Here is a 25,030-nt window from a genome sequence, read left to right on the forward strand (position 1 = left end):
TTCCTGGCAAAGTTTGAGGCCAGGTTGAGGTTCCCCAGTGCTTTGAGTTTGCTGACTTTTCTGCAACAGAACTTTAAGGGGACAATGTCAGCTAGTCTAGGCTCAAATTATAGGTGGAGTGGAAAAAACCCTTTATATAAAATTATATTATGCATCAAAAGTCTATAAATATAGGCCTCGTGCCTGCAAGCCATTGTGCATGTGATTAATATTACATATGAGCTTATTTACAACTATGTGTTTCCAGTACTTGTGGTGATGCAGTGAATCCCATTCTTTATGTCTTGATCCTTTAATATATCTTCTAAAGCATTAGAGAGAAATCAGAAGTATTTTCTGGAAATTAAATGTTGTTAGAGCATCAGAAGACAAGGACAACCCTCTTTTTACTGAATTTAACAATCATGGCTAATTACAAAATTAATTTTGTGTGAACTAGTAGACTGCTGGAGCATGTTTCCTCATTCTGCTCGCTTTACCCCCTATTCCCTCCCACATATGTACTGTGAGATTCTGGGAGTTACTTAGTGCATGTGTAGATGAAACAGGGGTCCTAAATTGAGGTGGTGGGTTTTAAAAAACACTGCTTCAATTTGGGGCGAATTAAACCCTCGTGTGGTGCACATACCCCACTGACTTATCTGCCTCTCTGGCGGGGAGGGGAGGGCGAGGTGCTGGTGGGTGGAGTTGTCCCTAGGTTGACGGGGGGGAGGGAGGGGCTGGTGCTTCCCTTGGCAGCAGCGGAGGCCCCCCCCAAGGTGGCACCTGCTCATAGGCACCCAGCTCAGGTGGTCCCAGGGGACATTGCAGCCAGAGAGGGAAGCACTGGGCCCCTGCGCAGCTGAAGCAGTCAGGCAGGATGCGGGGGGAGGGGAAGATCACACTTGATGCTTTTCTTGGGGTGGAGCCTGCTTTTCTGGGCTGCTGCCAAGCTGCTTGCAGGGCTTCCTGTAGAGCCGCTGAGCTGCACAGAGCCTGGTGCTTTGCTCCAGAGCTGTAGGGGCAGCAAATTTAAACTCCTTGAAGGAGTTTTAATTTGCTGCACCCCAAGTCAGTTAAAATGCATTAATTACGCCACCAAATTTCCTACAGCAGCTGGAATTAATGTGCAGTATGCCACCGAGGCGTGCAAACACCATTGAAGTGGTGCAAAAGTATTTAGCCCACTTTAAAGTTTCATGCGCACACACCTCTTGTTTCGTCTACACATAGCCACAGTTTACATCAAATTGACCCAGTGTAATATTGGTCTCTGATTTGGAACATGGAGATGGAATCGGTAGACAAATAGAATGAGAGGAGATTCTCACTTTGGAGTCAACAAGTAAATTTATTCAACTCAGTGGGTTTTTTTTTTTGTTTATGTCCTACAGATGGTGAAAATTATTCAGGATTCTTCATTGCAACAAGTGCACTGTGATCAGTGAAGAAAGTATTACCAGTAGCTAGCTGTTCATTTTATTTACCAAGATAAAAAGTTGACCACTATCAGTTTTTTTTTTTTTTTTTTTTTTTTTTTTTAAATAAGGTTAAATGACAGGGTCTATATATGTATTGTACATTCAATTTAAGTAGTCTAGACAGACTGTTTTCCAAGGAAAATATATTTTCATCAGTATTTGTGGTATGATTCATAGTGGTGAAGAGGCAAATTACTCTTTTTATGACTGGAAGTTGCTTTAACTTGCAGTCACAAGGGAACAAGTCAGTATCTGGATGACAGTGATGGAAAATAACATTTTATATAGAGGTCTATACCTTATGCAATATTTGAATATAAGGTTTTTCCAGCAATGGCAGCTTGTCACCAAGCATTTGGTCAGTAGTTAAGATGTCCTACTTAAAGTTATTTGTAACATTTCATAGTCCACCATTCTGTTGTGAAAAGTTTACAGGTGACTTTAAATCCATGTAGGCCTCTAGCATTCAAAGGTGTTCAGGATGTCAAGGGACTGAGGTTCAATATCATTATTTAACTGAAACTGTTGATGTTGAGTATCTAATGTAGTAGAGTGTAGCATTTTAATATTTATTATGTATAAGCAGGAAATAACATGTAATAAGCTGTATGCAAGTTTTGTAAACCTAATGTTTGGGTATTGTTCTGGTGTATCGCATCATGGTTCCATCGTATTGCAGTGGTACATCCCTCATTATGATTAGACTTGGATCTATTTTGTGTTTTGGTGTGTTTTGGTTTTGGTGGATGGATTAATGACTGAATGGCCATCTATTTATTCAAATATTAAAAAGAAAAAAGCAAAGCAGCTTGCTGGCAACTAGTGAATTATCTGTTTTGTTTTGTTGTGCATCTAAAATATATATGAAGAAGGATATCTCACTTTTGACCACAAATACTTTCCAACTCTAAACTGCGGTTAGAACTTTCCCAATTGATTAGTGATAAATTGCTTATATTCTGTACATGGGATCTTTTTTGTGGAAGATATTTTAGTAATAATAAATATGAAAATTTGTATTAATTTTGTTTTTCAACTAGAAAACCACAGCTGCTTATTAGTTGCCATAAAGCTATATTTTTGTGTGTATATACACTTAAAAATATCGCATCAAAAGTGAAAAAAGGAGCATGTTATTTGAAAGAAAACATTTTTTGTGGGAAACTGAATGGTTATACACTAGAGAATTCTTGTCAAGAAAAATATTTTGGGTAAAATTAAGCTCTTGGGTAAATGTGGGTGCAATCTAAGGGTGGAATCGGACATTACCAAAACATTTTATGGCAGCAAAAAGGCCAAGGAAAGTGTGTGGCCATGACAAGAGTGATGTTATTTTGTGTCACTGTTTAGTGGCAGACATGTATTTGCTTTGTGGTAGGAGAGTGTGGGCAGCCTGGCTCTGGGGATTTAAGGGGCCCTACTCTGTGCCCCAGGAATTCCTGTGCAGGATTGGGTCCCTCAATCCCCTGCCTTGCTTTCCTTACCTAGAGAGGTGCCCCAGGGAACCTCAGGACACATCTCAAAGCAGGGAAAATTGGGGTTTACTGCTTGCAGAGATGCACCTCAGGATCTCTGGACATATCTTTATATCCCAGGGGCACATCTCTGGAAATGGAAAACCTTGACTTCCCTGCCTGCAGAAATGTGCTCAAAGAGAGGCATTCCAGGGAATCTTGAAGTGGAGAAAGCCAGGCAAGTGCTTCCATGGCTGGAAGAGCCTGATTCTGTATGGGAATCCCAGGGCACTCAAGACCCTGGAGAACACGTCACCTGTTGTCCAACAGCATCAACGAGCAGGGCAACAAACAATGTGTTTTACCCAATGAAGTGTATTGGCTGTTTTGGGACACGTTCTGGCACAGATGATCCACTTCGTGGGGTGATGTCTATCTAGCCTAAAAGGCTTGCAGCAGACTAGTAAAGTAGTGACTTCTGAAAGGCACTTGACAATTGGAGTGAATTTGTGGAGATTTGAATCCTCCATCATGTTTAATTGAAACAACTTTATAGAGCTGATATAGAACAAACTATAAAAAATTGTTTCTGAGCCCTGGCAAAATAACTAGCTGGTAAGAAAGTTCATTAGGAAACAGGAGGCTACATTTTATGTTGTTGTACTTTAGTTTGATTTACTGCTGTATTATGCAAAGGTGTTAATTCTGTAGAAACTAGAAAGTTCTCCCTAAGGACTACCTTCTAACATAAAGGCTTCTTGATAATGCAAATACATAGCAATTTGTCAAAAATAATCATCATTTAGACTAGGTACAGTCAGTCAAAAAGCCCAAGGCTGAATTGATTCAGTCTTAGCAGGTTACATTGACCTTTGATTCAGGAAATGCAGCCATAGGCCTGCAGTGGCTCAGGCCAGAATCCAGGGGCACTAAAACGTGGCTCTCTGGCTGTGTGTTCACTTCCTCTTTCTGCTGCCCCTGAAGTCTCTGAGACAGCAGCAGGGTTCTGCAGGGTCATCCCTTCCTCTTCCTGCTTCCAGATGCCTCTGGAATTTGTAGCCACAGTTGCAGCCAGCAGTAAGTTTGAGTGGGGGAAGGGGTGTTGTAGCCTGGGTTGCATCCCAAGCCAGGCTTGCCTCCCCTCCCCTCCCACCCCATACTCCCTTGTCAGCTAGCCCTCACTGCCTTGGCTAGGGAGCAGAGGGACAGGGCCAGCCCTGCTCTCTGGAACAGGCAGCACAGCCCAGCCCAGGGCTACAAGGGATGCTGGGGGACCGTGATTTAACTTGAAGAAGGAAGGGGTCTGGGACAAAAGTTTCATAAACTGGTTTGACCAAAATCCGTTAAGTCTGATACTACATTCAACCAGGTTTATCTTAAACCAGTTTCAGCCATTTTGAACTAGTTTATGTGCACTGAATATCTGTTCTGTTACAAGTTTAAATCAGTTTCTGATCACTTAAACCGCTTTATGTGTAACTTTCTGTTTCTAGTTTTATAGGAAACATTTAAATCAGAATGGAGGGGGAAAAAGTTCTCTTCAGCAGTAGGGTCTGTCCATGTATCAAAAATGACATCTTGGTACATGTAATTTTAACAGTGGTTGACCATCAAGTTAAAAATAGTCTTGTTGACCACACACAGTGTTACATTTTTTAAATTAAAATGTTTCTGTATCCATAGCCACAAAATTAGTTGTTAACAACAATACCTATAGACACCAACTTTTGTGGGATGAACTTAAGCCCTTAGCAAGTATGTTAGGAAAAGATTAATTGATTTTTTTTTTTTTTTAAGTTTTTCGTGTGTGTTTTTTACATGATTTGTTCCCCCCTCCCCCCTTCCCCCCCCCCCCAATAAATGCTAATACAGCTTGGACCAGCTTTGGAGGCTATGGCCACATACAGACATTGTTCCTCCTGGAAACATCACTGCTTTCCTAGGAGAAACCACAAGTGTACAGATACTCAGGATTTTTCTTCCAGAGCAAAAATGGTAGAAAAATAACCTTGGAACAAATTGTTAAATTGCTCTTGGGAGAGGTTCTTCTTGGAGAGTGAATGTCTCTACACATTCTCTGCTGAGAGAAGCCACAATACAGTCCTTCAGTATCCTAGGATGATTTGCTCTGCATCTCTGTCTTGCTCTACCCCCAGGAGACGGTGTGTTGTTCACTGGACTCTACTGCTCAAGGCAAGCAGGGAGCAGAACATGCTTCTTTCACAATCCCCACCTTGTGTAATAGGGAGATTCAGGTTAACCCTGAGCATACTGGGTTGGCTAACTAAGGCTGCCCTGTACACTGCTGCCATCTGTCTCCGATCAGGCTGAGGGAACCTGAAGAGCACACTGAGAACTAGGCTCAGGGGCCCTTTGGTTGTGTCAGTACTGCAAGCTCTCTGTTTTTAGGGGGGGCTCAGCATTCAAATGTTTGTTCAGGGGATCTCTGGGTAAGTTTTTCTACCAGGAAAGCAAACTTGGGAGAGTTCTCCCAGATCATTTGACCTTGTATATACAGCATAAATATAGCTACCTAACTTCCGTTATAGATGTCATGGATTTCATCGACATTAGGGTTAGAAGGAACCTCATGAGATCATGGGGTCCAGCCTCCTGCCCAAGGGGCAGGAAGTCAACTGGGGTCAGATCACCCCAGCAAGATAAGCATCCAAGTGTTTCTTAAAGGTATCCAGACTAGGTGCTTGCAGCACTTCTGGAGGGAGTCTATTCTAGACTCTGGAGACTCGTAAAGAAGCTTTTCCTTACATCCAGTTTAAAATGGTCTTCCAACAGGTTGTGCCGGTTAGACCTTGTTTTCCCTTGGGGTGCCTTGGTGAACAGACATTATCCCAGTTCCTGATGCACACCCCTTATAGGCTGCCACCAAGTCACCCCTGAACCTTTGCTTCTCCAGGCTGAAGAGTCCCATTCCTCTCAGCCTCTTCTCATAAGGCCTGTTCTCTTGACCTGTAATCATGCATGTGGCTCTCCTCTGGACTCTCTCAAGCATCTCCACATACTTTCTAAAGTGTGGAGCCTAGAATTGGATGCAGTACTCCAGCTGTGGCCTCACCAGGGCCAAGTAAAGTGGGAGGATGACTTCTGGGGTCTTGTTTGAGTTGCATTGGTAGATGCAGAGTTTTATTTGTTTTGCCGGCTGTGGCATCGCATTGGTGGCTCGTGTTCATCTTGTGGTCAAGCATGATCCCCAAGTCTTTTCTGATCGTGATGCTAGTGAGTGCAGTACTGCCGAGCCTGTAAGTATGATGTGAGTTCTTTCTCCTGAGGTGGAACACCTTACATTTCTCTGTGTTGAATGTGATCAGGTTTTGATCCACCCACCTTTATGAGACTGTCCAGGTTGGCCTGAATTTCCAGCCTATTCTCTAGTATAACTGCATTTCCTCATCAGTTTAGATGTAGCCTGACTAACTCCACTCTGCCTGTAGGAAGAAAAGTTTGACATCATTAGAGTTTGGAACTTTAGAAGTATTATGTGCCACTTGCTATGCAGGTTTCGCCTGGCAGATGAAGAATGCTTTTGCACTCATGGTGTTTTTGTAGTGGATTTTCAAAAAGTGGTAAGAGAAATGGAATAAAAATAAATATTACCACTTTTTTTAACAGGATATTTTGAAGGCTTTGGGTGAGAGAAAAGCAGAGCTCTAAAAGTCCCACTTCTTGAAACTATAAACCTATTAAACACACAGTAGTGGTTAGATTTTGGGAAAGATGACTATTTTTTTGCCCAATTAAATTCCTATTTAGTTTTAATAAAGTAATTTACTGTGTTGTTTTTTCTGTGTTAAATTATTGTGTAGAATGGTTGATAACAGTTCTTGATCCTATAACCACATTTGCAATTTTAGTAACACATACTGTCAAAATTAGTTTTAATTGGCTTCAGTGCTAATAAAATGTTCCTTTTTAAAGTGAAAATGCAATTACTTGCATGAGTAGGAAATAATTGCATGAATAAGTGTTGTAGGTATGAAATTTCTTATTTTATTTGGCTGTGGCTATTCCTGTCTTTGAGTTATGTAATAACTTATTTTAACTGGAGATTTTTTTTTATATCACTTACCCACAATGAAGAGTAACCCATTGGCATGTGTGTTTGGTTTGTTTTTACTTGTACTAAATTGATCTGTCCACCAGATATTTTTTTTTTTTTAAGTTTTCATCTTCAGAAAAATTCAATATGGTAAAGCTGGTATTAAAATAGTTATTTTTCCAGGAGTTGTATGGGTGGTGTGGATTACTGGGACTAAAATTTCATGCAAATTTCCTTCTGGTTCATCTGTAGATAATGCAGATTAATCTACAATGGTCAACATTAAATGAATTGCTGAAACATTATAGTAAAGGTGAGAATGCAGGTAGATTACTTCATCAGTTGCAGAGTACTCCTTTCCCCACCCCTCATGACTACCCCAGCAGATTTGGGACCCAGTCCCCAGTATTTATCTCCTCAACTGTTTGTGCTAGCAGAAAAGCACTTGCCTGCTTACAAATTCTCTTAAAAGTGTGAGGCTTCCGTGCTTGCTGTAGTTTTGCAAAGACCTGAGTCAGCAGGAAGGAAGCCAGATGGATGAGAAAACTGGAAGCCTAATGGTGGGCAGAAAATAAAAACTGCAGATGTGCAGGAAAAGAGCAGGAGAAGGATTCAAAACTCAAAGTTTAAGAGGAGAATGTGTTTAAAAATGCATTACATAAAGGATGTACTAATTTTAGACATTAAAAATAAAATTACTATTCCCTAAACCTAACTGACATTTTAGATTTGCTTTCTTTTTGTTCCCAAGGAGAGATGTGTCCAGGCCTTTATAGGAAAACTGTTTGCCAGCTGGCACAGCACTTTTCAAAGAGATCCTTATTTTATATTTTCAAAACCTGGCAATATCTTCTACCACCATCTGCAATAGGCTGCTGTTTGTAATATCTGTTAAACTGCATTTTTAATATTTAATTTTAAGTTTCTGTGCCAGCCTGCGAGGAAAGGCCAAGCTATTGAGAGCTTGTCGATACTGCCAAAAGAGTGTGTTTTAATTCTGTGGGTTTTGTGGGTTGACATTTTTGTTTTTTTATTAATTTACATCTCTTGACTTTTTGGGGATCTTGGATATTATGAATGATGAACTATCTTGTTACCATATTTAAAATCCTTATTGGGAAAAGGCTGGGGTAATTATTTTGTAAAGATAGTAGAACTATGGCAGGCAGATCACACAGAGTTGTGCTAGAACTAGAGACAGACTTGCTTGCCGAACTGGGTTTAATTTTCTAGAAGTGACATACTGAAGTGTTGAATGCTTCATTCTTTCTTTTTTAGATAATTTGGTAAATGGGTTCAAGAAAGCAGCTAATAACTGAGACAAATGCTTTGTTTGGTGGTAGTTTTCTCCTTAGGATGTACCCGCTATAGTACATTTTTCATAATATGCAAATTTTTCCCATTGTATTGCCTTGTCTAGTTGTACAAGATAAATATGGCTACTGGTTTACAGCCTTCTGAGAAGCATAGAGACATGGACTTACTCCTTTGTTTGTTTAATTTCCCAGATTTTTGCAGTTACTATTTCACCAGCTTCTGTAGAGACTTTAGGGCTCTGGCTGGTACTGCAGTGGAAGGAGTTTGGAAAATAATGTTTGCATTTGTTAGGGGTGTGAAGAACAGGCCATATTCAATTTGGATTTCTATTTGGCACAAATTGGGGGCAGTGATTCAATTCATTGATTTGGATCACTGTCCCCGATTCAATTTGGCCGAATCCGAATCTGACAATTTAATGCTGATTTGGAGAATCAGCGATTTGGCCATAGGCACAGCTTTAAATGTTTTTACTGCATACCTGGAGGTACCAGGCGCAACTCGTGAATGCTGTAATCCGGGGGCAGATGGAATATCCCACAGGAGCGTGTGGGAGGTCCCTTGTGTGAATTCCACCATTGCCTACTGGACTTCACCATCCAGTGCAGGGTGTCAAAGGCCTGCAGCAAGGCAGCAGCCCTTGACTTCAGGAGGGCTGATTTCAGTGAGTTAAAGAGATTAGTTGGGGAGGCACTGAGATCCCAGAGGAGAGGGGAGCTGGGTGTCCAAGATGAGTGGTCGGTCCTTAAGGAGACGATCCTCTGAGCCCGAATGGGTGACAGTCCCAATGCGAATCCAAGGGGGCAAGAGTGCTCAAAAGCCCCCATGGCTCACAAAGGCATTCAGGAATGTTTGAAGCTAAAAAGAAGATGTACACCCAGTGGAAGGGAGGAGCCATCACAAAGGAGGATCATACCTCCATTGTTCGAGATGGTAGCAGGGCTGTTAGGAAGGCTAAGGCGGAGACAGAACTGGGACTAGTGACCCAGATCAAAGATAACAAGGAGTCCTTTTTTAAATACATAGGGAGCAAAAAGAAGGCACCAAGTAACGTGGGGCCCCTGCAGGACATGCTTGGCAATCTGGTGGTCACACCAGACTTTAAAGTTGACCTCTTTAACAAATTCTTTGCCTCCATTTTTCTGAGCAGGGACTGGAACATCCCCCCCCCACCGGGATTCTGGACAGACCTAAGAGAGGCACAGCCAGGCCCAGGGTCAGTGAGGACCTAGTCAGGGAACTTCTGGTGTGACTGGACATATTCATATCAGTAGGTCCAGATGATCTCCACCCCAGGGTGCTGAGGAAATTTGCAGAGGTCATTGCGAGACCCTGGCACAGCTTTATGGGCACTCATGGTGCTCTGGCGAGGTGTTGGAGGACTGGAAAAGGGCCAATATCCCCATTTTAATAGATTTCATAGATTTTCATAGACATCAGGGCTGGAAGGGACCTCGGGAGATCATTGAGTCCAGCCCCCTGCCCAAAGGGCAGGAAGTCAGCTGGGGTCATAGGATCCCAGCAAGATAAGCATCCAATTTACTCTTGAAGGTGTTCAATGTAGGTGCTTGAACCACCTCCGCTGGCAGACCTTGGGGGCTCGGACAGTAAAGAAATTCTTCCTTATGTCCAGCCTGAAATGGTCTTGCAGGAGTTTGTGACCGTTCGACCTCGTCATCCCTTGGGGCGCTCTGGTGAACAAACGTTCCTCCAGATCCTGGTGATCACCCCTGATAAATGTATAGGTGGCCATCAGGTCACCCCTGAGCCTACGCTTTTCCAGGCTAAAGAGTCCCATGTCTCTCAGCCTGTCATCGTAAGATCTGTTTTCCTGACCTCTGATCATGCGCGTGGCTCTCCTCTGGACTCTCTCAAGCTTCTCCACATCCTTTTTGAATTGTGGAGCCCAAAACTGGACACAGTACTCCAGTTGCGGCCTCACCAAGGCCGAGTACAAGGGGAGAATGACGTCCCGGGATTTGCTCGAGAAGCATCTATGGATGCAAGCCAGCGTTTTGGTTGCTTTTAGCCGCAGCATGGCATTGGAGGCTCATGTTCATCTTGTGGTCAATGATGACCCCCAAGTCTCTTTCTTCTGTAGTGCTATCCAACGTAGCACTGTCGAGCCTATAAGGAAGCTGCAGGTTTTTCCTCCCAAGGTGGAGAACCGTGCATTTTTCAGCATTAAACACCATGAGGTTCTCGTCTGCCCATTTGCTGAGCTTGTCCAGGTCAGCCTGGATCACCCACCTATCTTCTGGTGTGGATGCTTTGCCCCAAAGTTTGGTGTCATCAGCGAACTTGGCCAGTCCACTCCTGACTCCAATGTCTACATCATTAATGAAGATGTTGAACAGGATGGGTCTCAGGACAGAGCCTTGAGGGACCCCACTGGTCACAGGGCACCACGATGAGTGACTGCCATCGATTACAACCCTCTGGGTTCGACCACAGAGCCAATTTCCTAGCCAGCGGATCGTGGTGGAGCCAAGGCCGCAACTGGCCAGTTTGGCCAAGAGGTGATCGTGGGATACCAGATCAAAAGCTTTTTTGAAGTCAAGATATATGACATCAATCTCTTCTCCCTCGTCCAGGTGATGGGTCACCTGGTCATAGAAGGAAATGAGATTGGTCAAGCAAGACCTACCCGCAACAAACCCGTGCTGGCTATCCCTTAGAATGTTAGCCTGGGGCAGTCCATCAAGGATGGCCTCCTTAATAAACTTTTCTAAGATCTTCCCCAGGATAGAAGTCAGGGTAATGGGCCTGTAGTTAGCCGGATCCACTCTCCTCCCTTTCTTGAAGATTGGCACCACATTGGCCTTCTTCCAGTCTTCGGAAACTACACCAGAGCGCCAGGAGTTTTCAAAGATCCGTGCCAGGGGCTGGGCTATGACGCTCGCCAGCTCCTTGAGTACCCTGGGGTGCAGATTGTCAGGGCCAGCTGACTTGAAGGTATCCAGCTTCTCAAGGTGTTCCTTTACGAGGTCAGCGTTTATGGAGGGTAGGGGATCCCCATCACCCGGATCTCCCTGTCCCATAGCAGGCATGGGCGTCCCATGGGACTGATGAAAGACTGACGCAAAGTACCTATTTAATAGGTTGGCTTTTTCCTGGGCGTCAGTTGTCAGTTGCCCCATCTGGTTTAGCAGGGGTCCAACATTGCCCTTGCTTTTCCTCCGGCTCCCCATATCTGAAAAAGGACTTTTTGTTGTCCTTGATGCTCGAAGCTAGTTGGAGTTCAGTTGCAGCCTTGGCTTTCCTGGTTTGCTCCCTGCAGGACCGGACCAGTGCAGAATAATCCTCCTTGGAGGTGAATCCCGTCCTCCATCCTTTGTAGGCTTTCCTTTTTAGCTGTAGGAAGTCCGCTAGGTCCCTGGAGAGCCAGGAGGGCTGCTGTGCCTTCTTGCTGCCTTTCCTCCGTGTTGGAATAGGAATAGGAATAGGAATGGAATGCTTGCGCATTGAGGATCGCTTCCTTAAGAAGCAACCACTCTTCTTGAACTCCCATCTCCCTGGGGTCTTGGTCCCTAAGGGCCTGACCGACAAGCCTCTTGAGCTTGTCAAAGTCGGCTTTTCTGAAGTGAAGGACTTCTGGGTTGCTGACTGACTTGCCAGCTTTATGGCGGATGGTGAAGGTGATCAGCTTCAAGAAAGGGAGGAAGGAAGACCCAGGAAACTATAGGCCCGTTAGTCTTACCTGGGTCCTGGGGAAGCTCTTTGAGAAAATTATCCAGGAGCACATCTGTGAGGGACCAGCAGGGGAGATCATGCTTAGGGGCAACCAACATGGGTTCATTAGAGGCAGGTCCTGTTAGACCAACCTGTTTGCCTTCTATGACCAGGTCACAAAATCCTTGGACGCAGGTGTTGCGGTGCACGTAGTCTGTCTGGACTTTCGGAAGGCCTTCGACACTGTCTCTCACCCCATTCTCATTAAAAAAAATTAGGTGACTGTGGAGTCAGATGGGTTGCAAATTGGCTGGAGGGCTGCACCCAGAGAGTGGTGGTGGATGGGTCATTTTAGACCTGGAGGGATGCGGGCAGTGGGGTTCCACAGGGCTCGGTCCTCGGGCCCGCACTGTTCAACATCTTCATCAGTGACTTTGATGAGAGTGTGAAAAGCACCTTGTTGAAGATCGCGATTGATACCAAGATGTGGGGAGAAGTGAGCACGCTAGAAGGGTGGGACAGGCTGGAACTAGATCTGGATAGGTTACAGGGGTGGGTGGATGAGAATAGGATAGGTTTCAATACTGACAAGTGCAGGGTACTGAACCTGGGGAGGAAGAATCAGCAGCATACCTATAGGCTGAGGTAACTCCCTTCTTGTCAACACAGAGGCAGAAAAGGATCTTGGAGTCATTATTGACTCCAAGATGAATATGAGCCGTCAATGTGAGGACATGGTCCTTAAGTCTAACCGCACCTTGTCATGCATCCACAGATGCATCACGAGCAAGTCCAACAAGGTGACCCTCCCTCTCTATACAACATTGGTCAGGCTGCAGTTGGAGTACTGTGTCTAGGTCTGGGCACTGCCGCACTTCTGGAGGGATGTGGATGGCATTGAGAGGGTCCAAAGGAGGGCCACTTGTATGATCAGGGGACAACAGGGCAGGCTTTACGAGGAGATGCTATGGGACCTGAACCTGTTCAGCATCCACAAGAGAAGGCTGAGAGGGGATCTGGTGGCCTTCTGTAAACTTACCAAGGGGGACCAGTGGGGAATGGGAGAGACTCTGCTCCCTCGAGCACTACCACGAGTAACTAGGAATAACAGCCCTAAGTTGACTGAGAGTAGGTTCAGGTTAGACATCAGGAGGCACTTGGATGAGGGGGTAAAAAGCACCTTGTTCAAATTCAGGGATGACACTAAGATGTGGGGAGAAGTGGGCATGCTGGAGGAGAGGGACAGGCTACAACTAGATCTAGACAGGTTACAGGGGTGGGCGGATGAGAACAGGATGGAATTCAATACTGACAAGTGCAAGGTACTGCACCTGGGGAGGATGAACCAGCAGCATACCTACAGGATGGGGAACTCTTCTCATCAGCACAGAGGCAGAAAATAATTTTGGAGTGATTAGTGATTTCAAGATGGACATGGGCTGCCAATGTGGGGATGTGATCAGCAAGGCCAACCGCACCTTGTCATGCATCCACAGATGCATCATGAGCAGGTCCAAGGAGGTGATCCTTCCCCTCTATGCTACACTGGTCAGGCTGCAATTGACTGCATCCAGTTCTGGGTGCCACACTTCAGGAGAGATGTGGACAGCATTGAGAGGGTCCAGAGGAAGGCCACTTGCATGATCAGGGAGCAGCAAGGCAGGCCCTATGAGCAGAGGCTACAGGAGCTGAACTTGTTTAGCCTCCAGAAGAGAAGGCTGAGGGGGGATCTGGTGGCCATCTACAAACTGGCTAAAGGGGACCAGCAGGCTATGGGGGAGTCCCTGTTCCCCCAAGCACTACCGGGAGTAACAAAGAATAACGGCCATAAGTTGACTGAAAGTAGATTCAGGCTAGATATCAGGAGGCACTACTTCACAGTCAGGGTGGCTGGGATCTGGAACCAACTTCCAAGGGAAGTGGTGCTCGCTCCTAGCCTGGGGGTCTTCAAAAAGAGGGTAGATAATCACCTAGCCAGGGTCATTTGACCCCAGCATTCTTTCCTGCCCATTGCAAAGGGTTGGACTTGATGATCTGCTCAAGTCTGTTCTGACCCAACCAAATATGAAAGCGCTTGCTCGGTGGTGAACCTGGAAGTGGACCAGAAGTACTTCCGGACCACTTCCAGGTCTGCTGGGGAGCATGTGGGGGCCCCCCACTTGCCCTGGTGATCAGCTGTTGGGAGACCCTGGTGACCCCCCAGATCCGGGAGGCACCAGTTGCCAACTGGGGGGGACATGGGGTTGTCCCCTTGTGTGCTCCCCAGCTGACCCAGAAGTGGACTGGAAGTGCTTTTGGTTCACTTCTGGATCTGCTGTCAATCGCAGCATTGACGAGCCACCTGGTACCTAGAGGTATGTAGAAAAAACATTAAAAGCTGCGTCTGTCTGAATCTCCAAATCTTTCTGAATCCTCTCTCCAAAAAGATTTGGAGGGTCCAATTCAGTTCAGAGGTATTAAAGGGTTTTCTGATTCAATTTGGATTTGGAGATTTGGCCACTGAATCAGGCCGACTCTCTGCCGAATCTAATTGGGGACTGAGGCTTTGCTCAGCCCTAGCATTTGCTACTATATGTTGAGGTGTATTTGTCTGTGTTCTGTGTTACTGATATTTTCTTGTCAGACTGAAAATTGAGTCTAGCTCTGTGGATGCTTAGACAGATTAAATGTCTGTATTTGGCCCCTTTGCAGAAATGTCTGCCTGATTTTTTTTTCATGTAACAATCTATTGAAATGGTGAGTTTAAAACTCGCATGGTGGTGCAGGCACTTAGAGTGTTGGAAAGTAAGGCACCCTAGCACCTCACTGTTCACAAAGTACGTTGGCTAGCCCTGCTACCGGCTTCAACGTTTTGTTTTGCAGCCAGTTTGTGGAATATGCATAATTTTTTGTGTTAGTAGCCGGCAGAGCTGTTGTCACAGTGGTCCTGTGATGACAGGCAGTTTATTTATGTTAATGAAATACTAAGAAAAAGGCCACCGCAAGTCTGGAAAAGACAAGATGGCCACTGCTATGTGCAAGGCTTGCTCCAGTCTGCAACAAACTTGCTCTACTGTGTACTGCATGCATTTACAGAGTTCCCTCTGCTTCCCAATCCCTTCCTCATATCTTTAGTTTATAGAACTTTTACCAAATATTTAACTTTCAGGTGAATATAAAAAAAGATATGATTAGTTTCATCCACAATTTTTGGGATGTCCTTTTGTGTGATTGTCCTTTTCTGAAAATTTTAGTAGAAAGAATAGTGTACAGCAAGGTAATACTTGAAAACGTGTGTAGTATTAGAGATATATAATGTTAAAGCTAAATGGGTGTAAGATTTGTTTTCTTGAGGCATTTGGATTTTTTTGGAGAATGTTGTATTTGCATAAAATGTATTGACTTTTGATTTATTGCTCTGAATTTTCTATTCATGTGTATTCCTTTCCCTCAGCTTTTCGTTGTAGCCTCCAGTTTCTTGGAAACCTTGCAGCAGGAAATGGAGATTCCCAGAATAGCATTTGGAAGTGTGCTTTCCCAGATCTTTTCTTGTAAGCATTGACACTTTCCTTTCTTGGTGTGTATGTGTGTGTTTGTGTGTGTTTTTTTTAACCTAACTTAATCCCTGTGGCTATATTAAAATTGTTGGTAGAGGATAGTCGAGCTTTTCTTAGCATTATTGGCTGCTTACAGAGTTGGAACAAAAAAATCCCAAAATGCTTTAATTTCAGCTAGGTACGCCCTTGCACAGAGTGCAGCACATGCTCAGAAGAGGCGTCATGTTAGTTTGACCTGGCTCACCCAGTGTCTGTTCAGATCGGATACTTCAGTGGGGCTTCTTGGCGCTTTTACCTACAGTTGACTTAATAAGCTTTAGATAAAAGCTCCAAAAAAGACTTGCTGAAGTGCCCAATTTATACAGATACTGGGGAGCCAGGTCAAACTGTTGCATTTCATCTTTTGGTAAAGTGCTGGGTTTTTTTTCACATTTGTTAGTGGCCATAATGCTTTGAAAAATAATTGTTTAGGAGAATTAGAAGATTTGAGGCCATATCCTGTGAAGGTATTTGTGTTAGTCAACTGTGGGAGTCCAGATTTGAAAAACCTTCTTGGCCTTATCTGGCAGTAAACTAGTTCCATTGGGCAGGGATTGCATGAAGGTCTGTTTTTATAACATCAATTTTTATGACTGAAGTCTTGTTCTGAAACACAGCTTACTTGCCTGAAAACCATTTCTAAGATCCTAACTCCACCTGAATGCAAATCGTTGCCAGATAAACATGATAGGTGTTGATAGAGTTAGAAGGTGAATGGAAGGAGGGGAAAAAAGGCCCATCAAAGCTGTTGACTGTATGTGTGTATACAATGTTATGTAATGCATCCAAATTCATTGCCACGTATATATGGATAGTAGATTTGGCCAAGACTTCTATAGCAAGCTTGTATGTGTATATAATATCCAAATCTACTAGCCATGAATATATGGCTAGTAGATTTAAACAAAACTTCTATAGCAAACTTGTAACAAAGCTTTATATCAGGGTTTCAATGAAGAGCTATATTTCATCACATCTTGTCTGAAATGTGCAATTTTCAAGCACACTAGTCAGCTGCATGGTATACTATAATTTTGATTTTTAAGGAATGTTTGTTTTGATTTGGCTATAGCTCTGCCTTTTGAAATCTCAGTGGACCTAGTAATTTTTTTAGACTGAATTACACCCCGATTCTCCTATTGGATCTGGACAGATAGATGCATGTGAATAGTTCCTTTGGGTGCAATTGTTTCTTTCACTGTGGGAGGTGGGGGGGAACATTGCAGCATTAATTTGAGATGTTTATCAGCAATAGTGCCCAGAAATCATTGGTGCTCTGTGCTAGCCCAAGGATCTGTCCACATTGATTGTAAGGTTAGGATATTAGAGTGCATAATTCTCTGTTAATTCTTGATTTCAGTGTATTTGTTTTGTTTTAAAGCACAGGTACCATAATGCTTATATATAAGCATGCATTAATATTTCCACCTACACTTGCATTTCTTACTTCAAAAAAAGACTGAAATCTGTTAATTTGTTTGTTTAATTAAATAGTTTGATTTCTGTGTTGAGATACTTAACCAAAAATATTTTAAACTAGGTATTTTCTTATTTTAATTCTTTCCAGTGAGTGGGTGAGCTTGGATTTAGTAGGAATATAATTAATTAAGTAGTGAGCTCTATTGAAAAATCTTACTCATAAATATTTTAAAATAGTAGAAGTCTAAAATGTTGTGCATGCAAACATATACAACTGTACTTTGCAAAAGGAAAGATGGATTGGGAGCTGAAATCAGACAGTTCAGGAAGAGTAAATCTTGCCTCCCTAATAATTTAATTGGTGGGAGCAGTTGGCCATGTTTAAAACTTGGTACTGCTGAGACAATAGATTAATTGACACTGAAGCTGTTGTATCTAATGATCTACATTTTTAATATTATCCAACTATTGCTGCTTCCTGTGGAAAGTCTTGAGAAGCTAAATAAAGGATGCTGGAATCTCAGTTAAAATAGGTGTACCATATTTCCAGTTCCAAAAAAGAGGACACCTGTCAGGGGGATACCTCACTCTCAGCCTGTAGCCTTCCCATCCCTGCTGCTGCCCTTCATTCCCGACCTACAGAGCTCTGACCCTGCAGGTGCCCCTTACTCCTGATCCATAGTCCTTTGCCCCCCTGGCCTATGCTGGTTCACCTCAGCCCCAACCTGCAGCCCCCATGCCTGCTGTTGCCCCTCACTCCCAAGCTGCAGGCCTCTGACCTTGGCCAATGTCCCTCACTCCTGACCCACAGTCCCTCCCCCCTCCCCCCCCAGCCATGTTGGTGCCCCTCACTCTTGACCTGCAGCCCCTTGGTACTACCAGTGCCCCACGTTCTTGACTTGCAGCTCCCTGCTCCCCCCACCCTTGCCAGAGGGGCCCCCAGCTGCCCCTGTTTCAATTGGGCCAGAACACGGTGGCTCCAATTCATGTGGGCGGTGGTGGAGCAAGTCTGGCCCCAGTGCAGGGAGGAAGGAAGGAAGAGGAGAGGATGCCTGTGGCACCCCCCCACCCTGCTTTAGGGCTCCTGTGCTGTGACAGGTGGCCTGGCCAAACCCCCAACCCCCAGGGCAGCATTTTTGGTGGCCACCCAGCCCCTGTGAGCATGGGCACTGACCCTGGTGCCACCAACTCAGCCCTATAGCTCCCCACTGTCCTCAGAGGGTCCCTGCTACTTCCCCTGCTGGAGGGGCAGGTACCTCCCACTTGCCCAGCTGCAGCCTCAGTGCCTGAACAGCTTCCCTCAGTGCTGGCAGGCACCTGCCCCCCCTCACACACCCATGCCTTACACGTGCACACACACGTACACCCCTGACAGTCCCCAAACCCTGGCCCTCCAACCCCACTTGCCATAGACTTACTTACATCCAGCTGCTGAGGCTGCTCCCACCACCCTGCCTGGCTGCATGCTGGCCACATGTATGTGCACATGCACTCACACGTGATGTCCCCTGCCTCCAGCTGCCCTCCCCCTACGCCTAGACATTTGTTCAGATTTCAAAAAAACACCCAAATGGAAATTGGAGGACACAAAAAAATAAATAAAAAAGACATGTCTGGGAAAACCCAGACGTACGGTAACCAGGGTTTGAATTAATCCTCCCATGAAGACAAGAGCCTCTGAGAAACATAACAATTACTATACTGGTTGAGTCCCAACGTTCATTTAGTCCAAAATCCTGTCTCCAACAGTGGCCAGTAGATACAACAGGGATGGGCAAAACATGGCCTACAGGGCAGATTCAGCCAGCTAATTGATTGCATCCCCTGTGAAGCCAGCTAATTGATTGCATGGCTGCCTCTGTGATACTCTACATGGAGCTGAGACCTGGGGCAGCCTGTGCTGTACTCCTGCTCACCCTGACCTTAGCCTTGGCTCCGGCTAGTGCACACAGCTTTCCAGTGGCTGTCTGGCTACTGCTTGACTACCTCACAGCTGTCACTGCTTCCCCACGTTATCTGCTGCCTGGAGCAGTGTAGCAGGGACAGGAGGAAGAGGAGGAGCCCCTGAAGGTGGGGGGAGCCAAGCAGTACCTAGGTGGCCTCTGGGAAACTGTACGCTGGCCAGGGTGGGTGCAGGTGGGAGTGCAGCACAGGTTGCATCAGGTGGGAGTGGGAAGGGCTCAACACCATACAGAGTGCCATGGGCCAGATGGAGGTGTGGGCTGCATCTACACCTGCATGGCACTGTCTGGGTGAGCTCTACTATACATGCCTCCTGCCACTCTTCCCTCCACGCATCCCCTGCTGGCTCCCTGTACCTAGTGTGCGTGCAGCCCATGCCCCACACACACATTGCCTCCTGTCCTCCCCCCCACACAATATACAAAAGTAAAGTTTTATTTTGAGCTATTATGCTATTGTCTCTATCTACACTACTGATAAAAAGCCAAATCAAGACAATAATTTATTTTTTGAAATAAAATATGTTATAGTAGATGTTTGATTTTTAGTATATGTTTTTATGTATAATTTGTTAAAATAATATCTTCTGAAAGATTTTATGTGAGAGGCCCTCGACAGCTTACCAGAACTTGAGTGGCCTGTCAGTCAAAATAGTTGCCCACCCCTGATAAATAGTATTAGAAGCCAAGCACAGGCAGCTGTGGGGTAAGTGGCCTTCCAAGTGAGGTCTCCTCCCGTAATTAGAGACTTTTCTCAGTACTGAGGCAGAAAGCTAAGTATTAGTAGTGGCCTTCAAAAATCACACATCAAGGCTCAAAAACTCATGTAATATAATAATGAGTTTTGGTTCTATTTATTTGCCTTCTGGTTTTTGGGTTTTTTTGGTTTTTTTGTGTGTTTTAAGGGTACATGTTTTCAAGCTCTGTTTACAAGTAATGTGGACTAGAAATGTAATTTATTATAGGTAATTGTCAGTAGCAACTGTTTTTAGTTACTTTTTAGCTACATTTTAAAGAAAAAACACTGGTTATTAAAGGAGTCGCAACTTAATTTTGGAGATTGGAAATGCTAACATTTCTGTGTTGAATACTGTATCTTAGAGACTTTTTGTAAATAAAATTTGTGCTTTGTGAAATCTAAAGCATCTTTGGTTTTCATTGAAGCTGGTGGGCTTCAAGTGCATTTGGCATTCAGCATGTTAAATTTTTTAATCGCATGGTAGATTTGCTAACAATAAGGAAAGATTTGTAGTGATGGAGGTGTTTGCATTCAAATCACTTTATTATTTGGAAATCTGGTTGAAAACATTTTTATACCTCCCTCCCTCCTTGTCCCCCCACCTCCTTCCTTCCTTGCAAAATATTTCCACTTTTAAAAGTAGAATTGTAAAGCTAGTCTCGTCTCTGGGGTTGCTTGAAAGTGGTCTTACTTTACTGTAGCTGTAATGATTTGACTGCCTCTTACCCACTAACATGCCTATGTCCAATAAATTAAACCACAATACTGTGGTATTCAGGCTTGATTCTTAATAAAATATTTTCTTTTGAAGGACCTGCCTAAATCACCATGATGTGAAAATTATTGCCTACTGCTGTATGGTCCTGTTCACTTGCCTTAATTCAGAGAAGGTGAGAGAACTACTGGAACAGAAGAACTTGAATGTAGCCCTGGCTGTACTAAAAGTCTACAGGAAGCAGTTGGAGTCTGAATGGTCGTATGTATCTTTTTAATGAATAATTGTATGCATCTCACGTTGCAAATTTGATTCGCAAACTTCAAAATTGGATGTACTAGAAAATGATATAGTAACTCAACGTAATTTAAGTCTTTTTTCACTTAGAATAAACAACATTATCTATAACCTTCTAATTGCTTCCACAGTTTTGTTGTAAACATTAGGGATGTGTGAAGCTTTGGATGCTGATTCGATTTGGAGGAGATTCGGCCTGATTTGCTGGACAAATTTCTGAATCCAAATCGAATTGGGAGACCAATAAAATGGTCTGAATTGCTTTGAAGCTCTCCAAATTGATTCGGAAAAGATTCAGAGAGCTTTGGAGATTTGGGAAGTTCCCACTCACTGCCGCAGGGAGGTGGACCCGGACTCTGTGCCGGTAAGTGTGGCGGAGGGGGGAACTGGAAGAGGAGTGGGGAGGGGGTCACGGGGGACCCCTGCCAGGCCCCATCCCCTACTTGCTCTCCCAGCCCCCCTGAGTTCCTCCCGACCCCCGCCTGCTCTCCCAGCCACATCAATGTCTGTCCTGCCCAACCCTAGCATCCCGGCTCTTAAAGAGGGGGAAAAAAAAAAAAAAAAAAAAAAAAGGTGCTCCACATTCACCAGCTGCTGCCAGGCAGGAGTCGCGGGGGGGGGGGAGCGGGCATGTGCAGATCCCAGCTGCCCGCCACTGGTCCATGCTATGTGTGAGGCTCTACCATGAGACCCCATCCTCCACTTGCTCTCCCAGCCCCGTCAATAGTTGCTCTGCCTGGCCCCAGCTCCCAGTTGTTAAAAAAAACAACCCCAAAAACAGTCCCTCACTCACTGGCTGCTGCAGCAACCATTGAGGCTTCTGGGGGCTTTTTTTTTTGTTTGTTTTTTTGTTTTTTAAGAGCCAGGTCACTGGGGCTGGGCAGGGCAGCCATTGGCAGGGCTGGGAAAGCAAGCAGGGGATGGATGGTGCCTGTTTGATTTGGAGATTCGGCGATCTGGCAGTGGCCAGATCTCTGAATGAGATTTGGCTGAATCTATTCGGGACGGTGATTTGAATCTCCTAATCGAATTGCTGTACCCTGAATCAGCTGAATTCGAATCCAAAGAAAATACTAGCTGATTCACACAGTCCTAGTAAATATTCTGGCAAATGATCACTAAATTTGTGCAGTAGATAATTTTTTAACTTAAAATGAGGAGTAATATTTCAATGGAGAAGTTAAGTATTGTAAAACTACAGTAAACTTTGGTTAATTGCTTCCTCCAAGAGGAGAGCAAATAATGGTAAATTCACTAGTAGTGGTGTGAAGGAGTGAGAGAAAGTAAACAAAAGCCCTGAAGTCCCTTACGTACTGGGCAGGGGAGGTCAGGAGAGGAAAAGAAGGCAGCAGCGACAGACCGGGAAAATGAAAGCAAGCAACACTTAAGAGCATGGATGGCCAGCAGGGCTGCAGCTGGAGACTGGAAGGGAAGAGAAGCAATCACCGCACTTCCAGAGCAGCATCTCACTCCAGATTGGAGGAGGGAGGCTGCTCAGAGGTATTTCTGGCCCTGGAGAGGGGCAGAAGGGGTCAATTCCCTGTGAGCCACAGACAGGAGCATCCTGGCAGGCAAGTGTTGTGAACCCTGCCAGAGAAACGCTGTGGGTTTGACCCAGAGAAAGAGGCAGGTGGAGGCCTGCCCACACAAGGCTTCTGATAATCCCTGGAGCAGAGTGATGGCTGAGGATCCAGGAGAGAGGCCAGAAGATTTGCTGTTTTCAGGTTACAGCCTCGCTGCGCATGGGAGAGATCCCACCAGGACTGTGAATGTTCACGAGTAAACTGGGGCAGGCCTGTGCTGAGCAGTGGCTGAATGAATTAACTTTTTTTTTCTGTTTGTTATTTGGACATGAGAGCCTGACCTCAGGTGAAGGGGACATGGACTGAGTCAGACAAAGAGACTCAGAGCAGTTGAGTTTGGATTTTTTTTGTGGATATTTGAGTAAGGTCAGCCCCTGGAAGGGTATGTGCCTAACTAAAGCCTATGGTCATCCTGATGGCTGAGGGCGGAACAGTAGACAAACAGGCAGCATCAAGATCTGGCTGCAGAGAACTACAAATGCCCTCTGGAGAGGCTAGGGTGGGGTACAGGGGAGGTTAGAGCCCCACAGAAGAAAACAAGGTTTGAGACCTGGTAGGAGCACCTTGGGCATTGCCTCCTAGCAATATAATATCATCAAAGTTATGGCAGGTGAGAAACATAAGATCAGGTTCCTGGCAAACCAGGTGATCCGAAGTTGAGGTCTACCCTGTTACCTGCTGTAGGGAAATCTGCTCAGGGTAGTGGCAGCAAGCCCTACAACACCTGCAGTAGTCACAAGTGTCCAATTATCAGGGTGAGTTATTAGGTGGCCAGGAGTCCACTGTTGGGGCATCAGAAGAGCAGCAAATTAAACCATAGTGGCAAATTATTTCACAGGGAAATTAACCAGTTCACTTTAGTAGTGGCAGCAACAAGAGCTAGGCAGCAGTAATCATTGAACTTTCATGATGGTTTGCAGTTGGTTTGCAGTCTTGAAGTAAAGCAAAACGAGAAAATATTCTTTCACAGTTTTGTCTGATTGGTATTTGCAGTGTTTATCAATGTTGTGTAAAGTTTATTACATGCATTTAAAAGTTCTACTGCAACACACACAAATTAACAGACATAAAACAAAAACTTTTACTGTTATGAATCTTGAATGTTTCATTAGCTTCAAATGTATAATCAACAGGTTAATTCTCTCCAACCATGTTTTGCTAATTATATGTTGTATTTAGTCATGCATTTATGTATAACTTACAGGCTCTAGGTTTTCCCGATCAGTAAGCAAATACTCATTCAGCCTTATTTAAATATAGGAAAATTTGTATGAAAAATAAAAGTGAAAACAAACATCTTTGTATAGTATTACTTTCAAGGTCATGTCCAAAGTCAAGATTTCTTTGCTATAAATGTTGTAATTGAGAAGAGTCATTGAGGTTTCTTTCACTGGATATTTGGAAAATCTTTTAAGGGGCTGACTAAATCAAAAGCAAATGTCCATTTAATGGGTTGCTTTTGTTCTCATTTTATTTAAAAAAAAATTGTTTGCGGGTAGTCTTTTTCATAACCAGGTCAATTTGTTTAGGGCATAGATAGTTTCCAAACTGCAAACTTACATTTTCAGGGTCAGGGACCCAGACTTCTATTTCATAAGGAAGAAACTGAATCTTTATCTTTCCGTCTGTGTCAATATAAACGCATGTAAAATTGCCTTTAGGTAATCATGTTGATTATCCCTCATTTATGTTATATATTTTGAATAAGCTATTAAAGCCAAAAGAAAATTGGAGCAATTTAAGTCATGCTGTTAAATTTGTCTTGGGAAAACTAACTAAAGAATACATGGAACTGAAGAAACAAACAACACTGCACAATCCATTTGTCTGCTCACTAGCGTATGTTGTGCTTTAACTTCCATTGACTTCCTTAATGAAGTAATGTGCAATTGCTCTGGGGTATTAAGACTGGGAACCCAAACCTATGTGGAAAGAAATTGGTGTAAACAGCTTTTTTTTCCAGATTAATTTCTTAAGTAAGGAGGAAAGTATTGTATGGCCATCAGAGAAGGAAGAGTAGGAGGAAGAGCAGGTGGAAATAGTTCACTACAAACTCATAGTTAGGTACTTGCAGGATATTTGTTTGCAGTAAATGTACAAGAGATAGGAAATACCTGCCAACTTGCTAAAGGTGCAATAGGCTCATTTTTCAAAAGCAGTGTGGTTAGTATTAAAGGTTGTATCAGACCAATCTTTCTGGGAGGGAGAAACTTCGCTATGAGCAGTTCATCAAATTCTGGGCATTTTATATGGCCTTTTCCAATGTTAAAATATGAATGTGAAGGTTCAGTAACTTGGCACTCTTCTTAGAGGCCAACATATATACTGTAAATTCAGAAACTGAGGAGTACGGTCTGAAAGACACATCGCAACAGTATTGTATTGAGCAGGCGTTTAGATGACATGAGCTTAACTGAAGCAAGGAGGAAGTCTCTTGATTAATCCTATTATACCTTGTAATTATAAATATCCTTTTAAAAGGCTGATTAATTTTATAGCTGTTTCCTTTATTTCTTAACCTGAATTTTATCCAGTCTTCTAATTCAGTGGTCTCCAAATTGGGGTGTGCAAGACAATCCATTGGGGTGTGGGAAGAAAATACTAGAACTTCTATTTCTATTTCTATACAAAGATTGGGGGTGCATGCTCAAAATTTTTTTTACTGATGGGGATGCATGATCAAAAAAGTTTGGAGACCACAGTTCTAATTCACTGTTGCTCATATAGGCCAGGTACGAACATTACACTTTTTTACCAGTATAAGTGATCAGAAGCTGGTTTATA

At 44.0% G+C, this 25,030-nt stretch overlaps 1 protein-coding gene across 2 annotated transcripts in view; it reads left to right on the plus strand.

Moving 5' to 3' along the window:
- ATXN10 (ataxin 10) overlaps positions 1-25,030 on the plus strand; it is a 219,968-nt gene that overhangs the window by 56,411 nt on the left and 138,527 nt on the right. For both annotated transcript variants that reach the window (XM_090043804.1, XM_090043805.1), the window contains 2 exons: positions 15,391-15,487; positions 20,463-20,627. In XM_090043804.1, coding sequence (XP_089899930.1) covers positions 15,391-15,487; positions 20,463-20,627 — 262 coding nt within the window. The remainder of the gene's footprint in view (positions 1-15,390; positions 15,488-20,462; positions 20,628-25,030) is intronic.

The sequence above is a fragment of the Crocodylus siamensis genome, chromosome 4, assembly GCF_052110815.1.
Source record: "Crocodylus siamensis isolate JL-2025a chromosome 4, ASM5211081v1, whole genome shotgun sequence".
In the NCBI taxonomy this organism is placed as follows: Eukaryota; Metazoa; Chordata; order Crocodylia; family Crocodylidae; genus Crocodylus; species Crocodylus siamensis.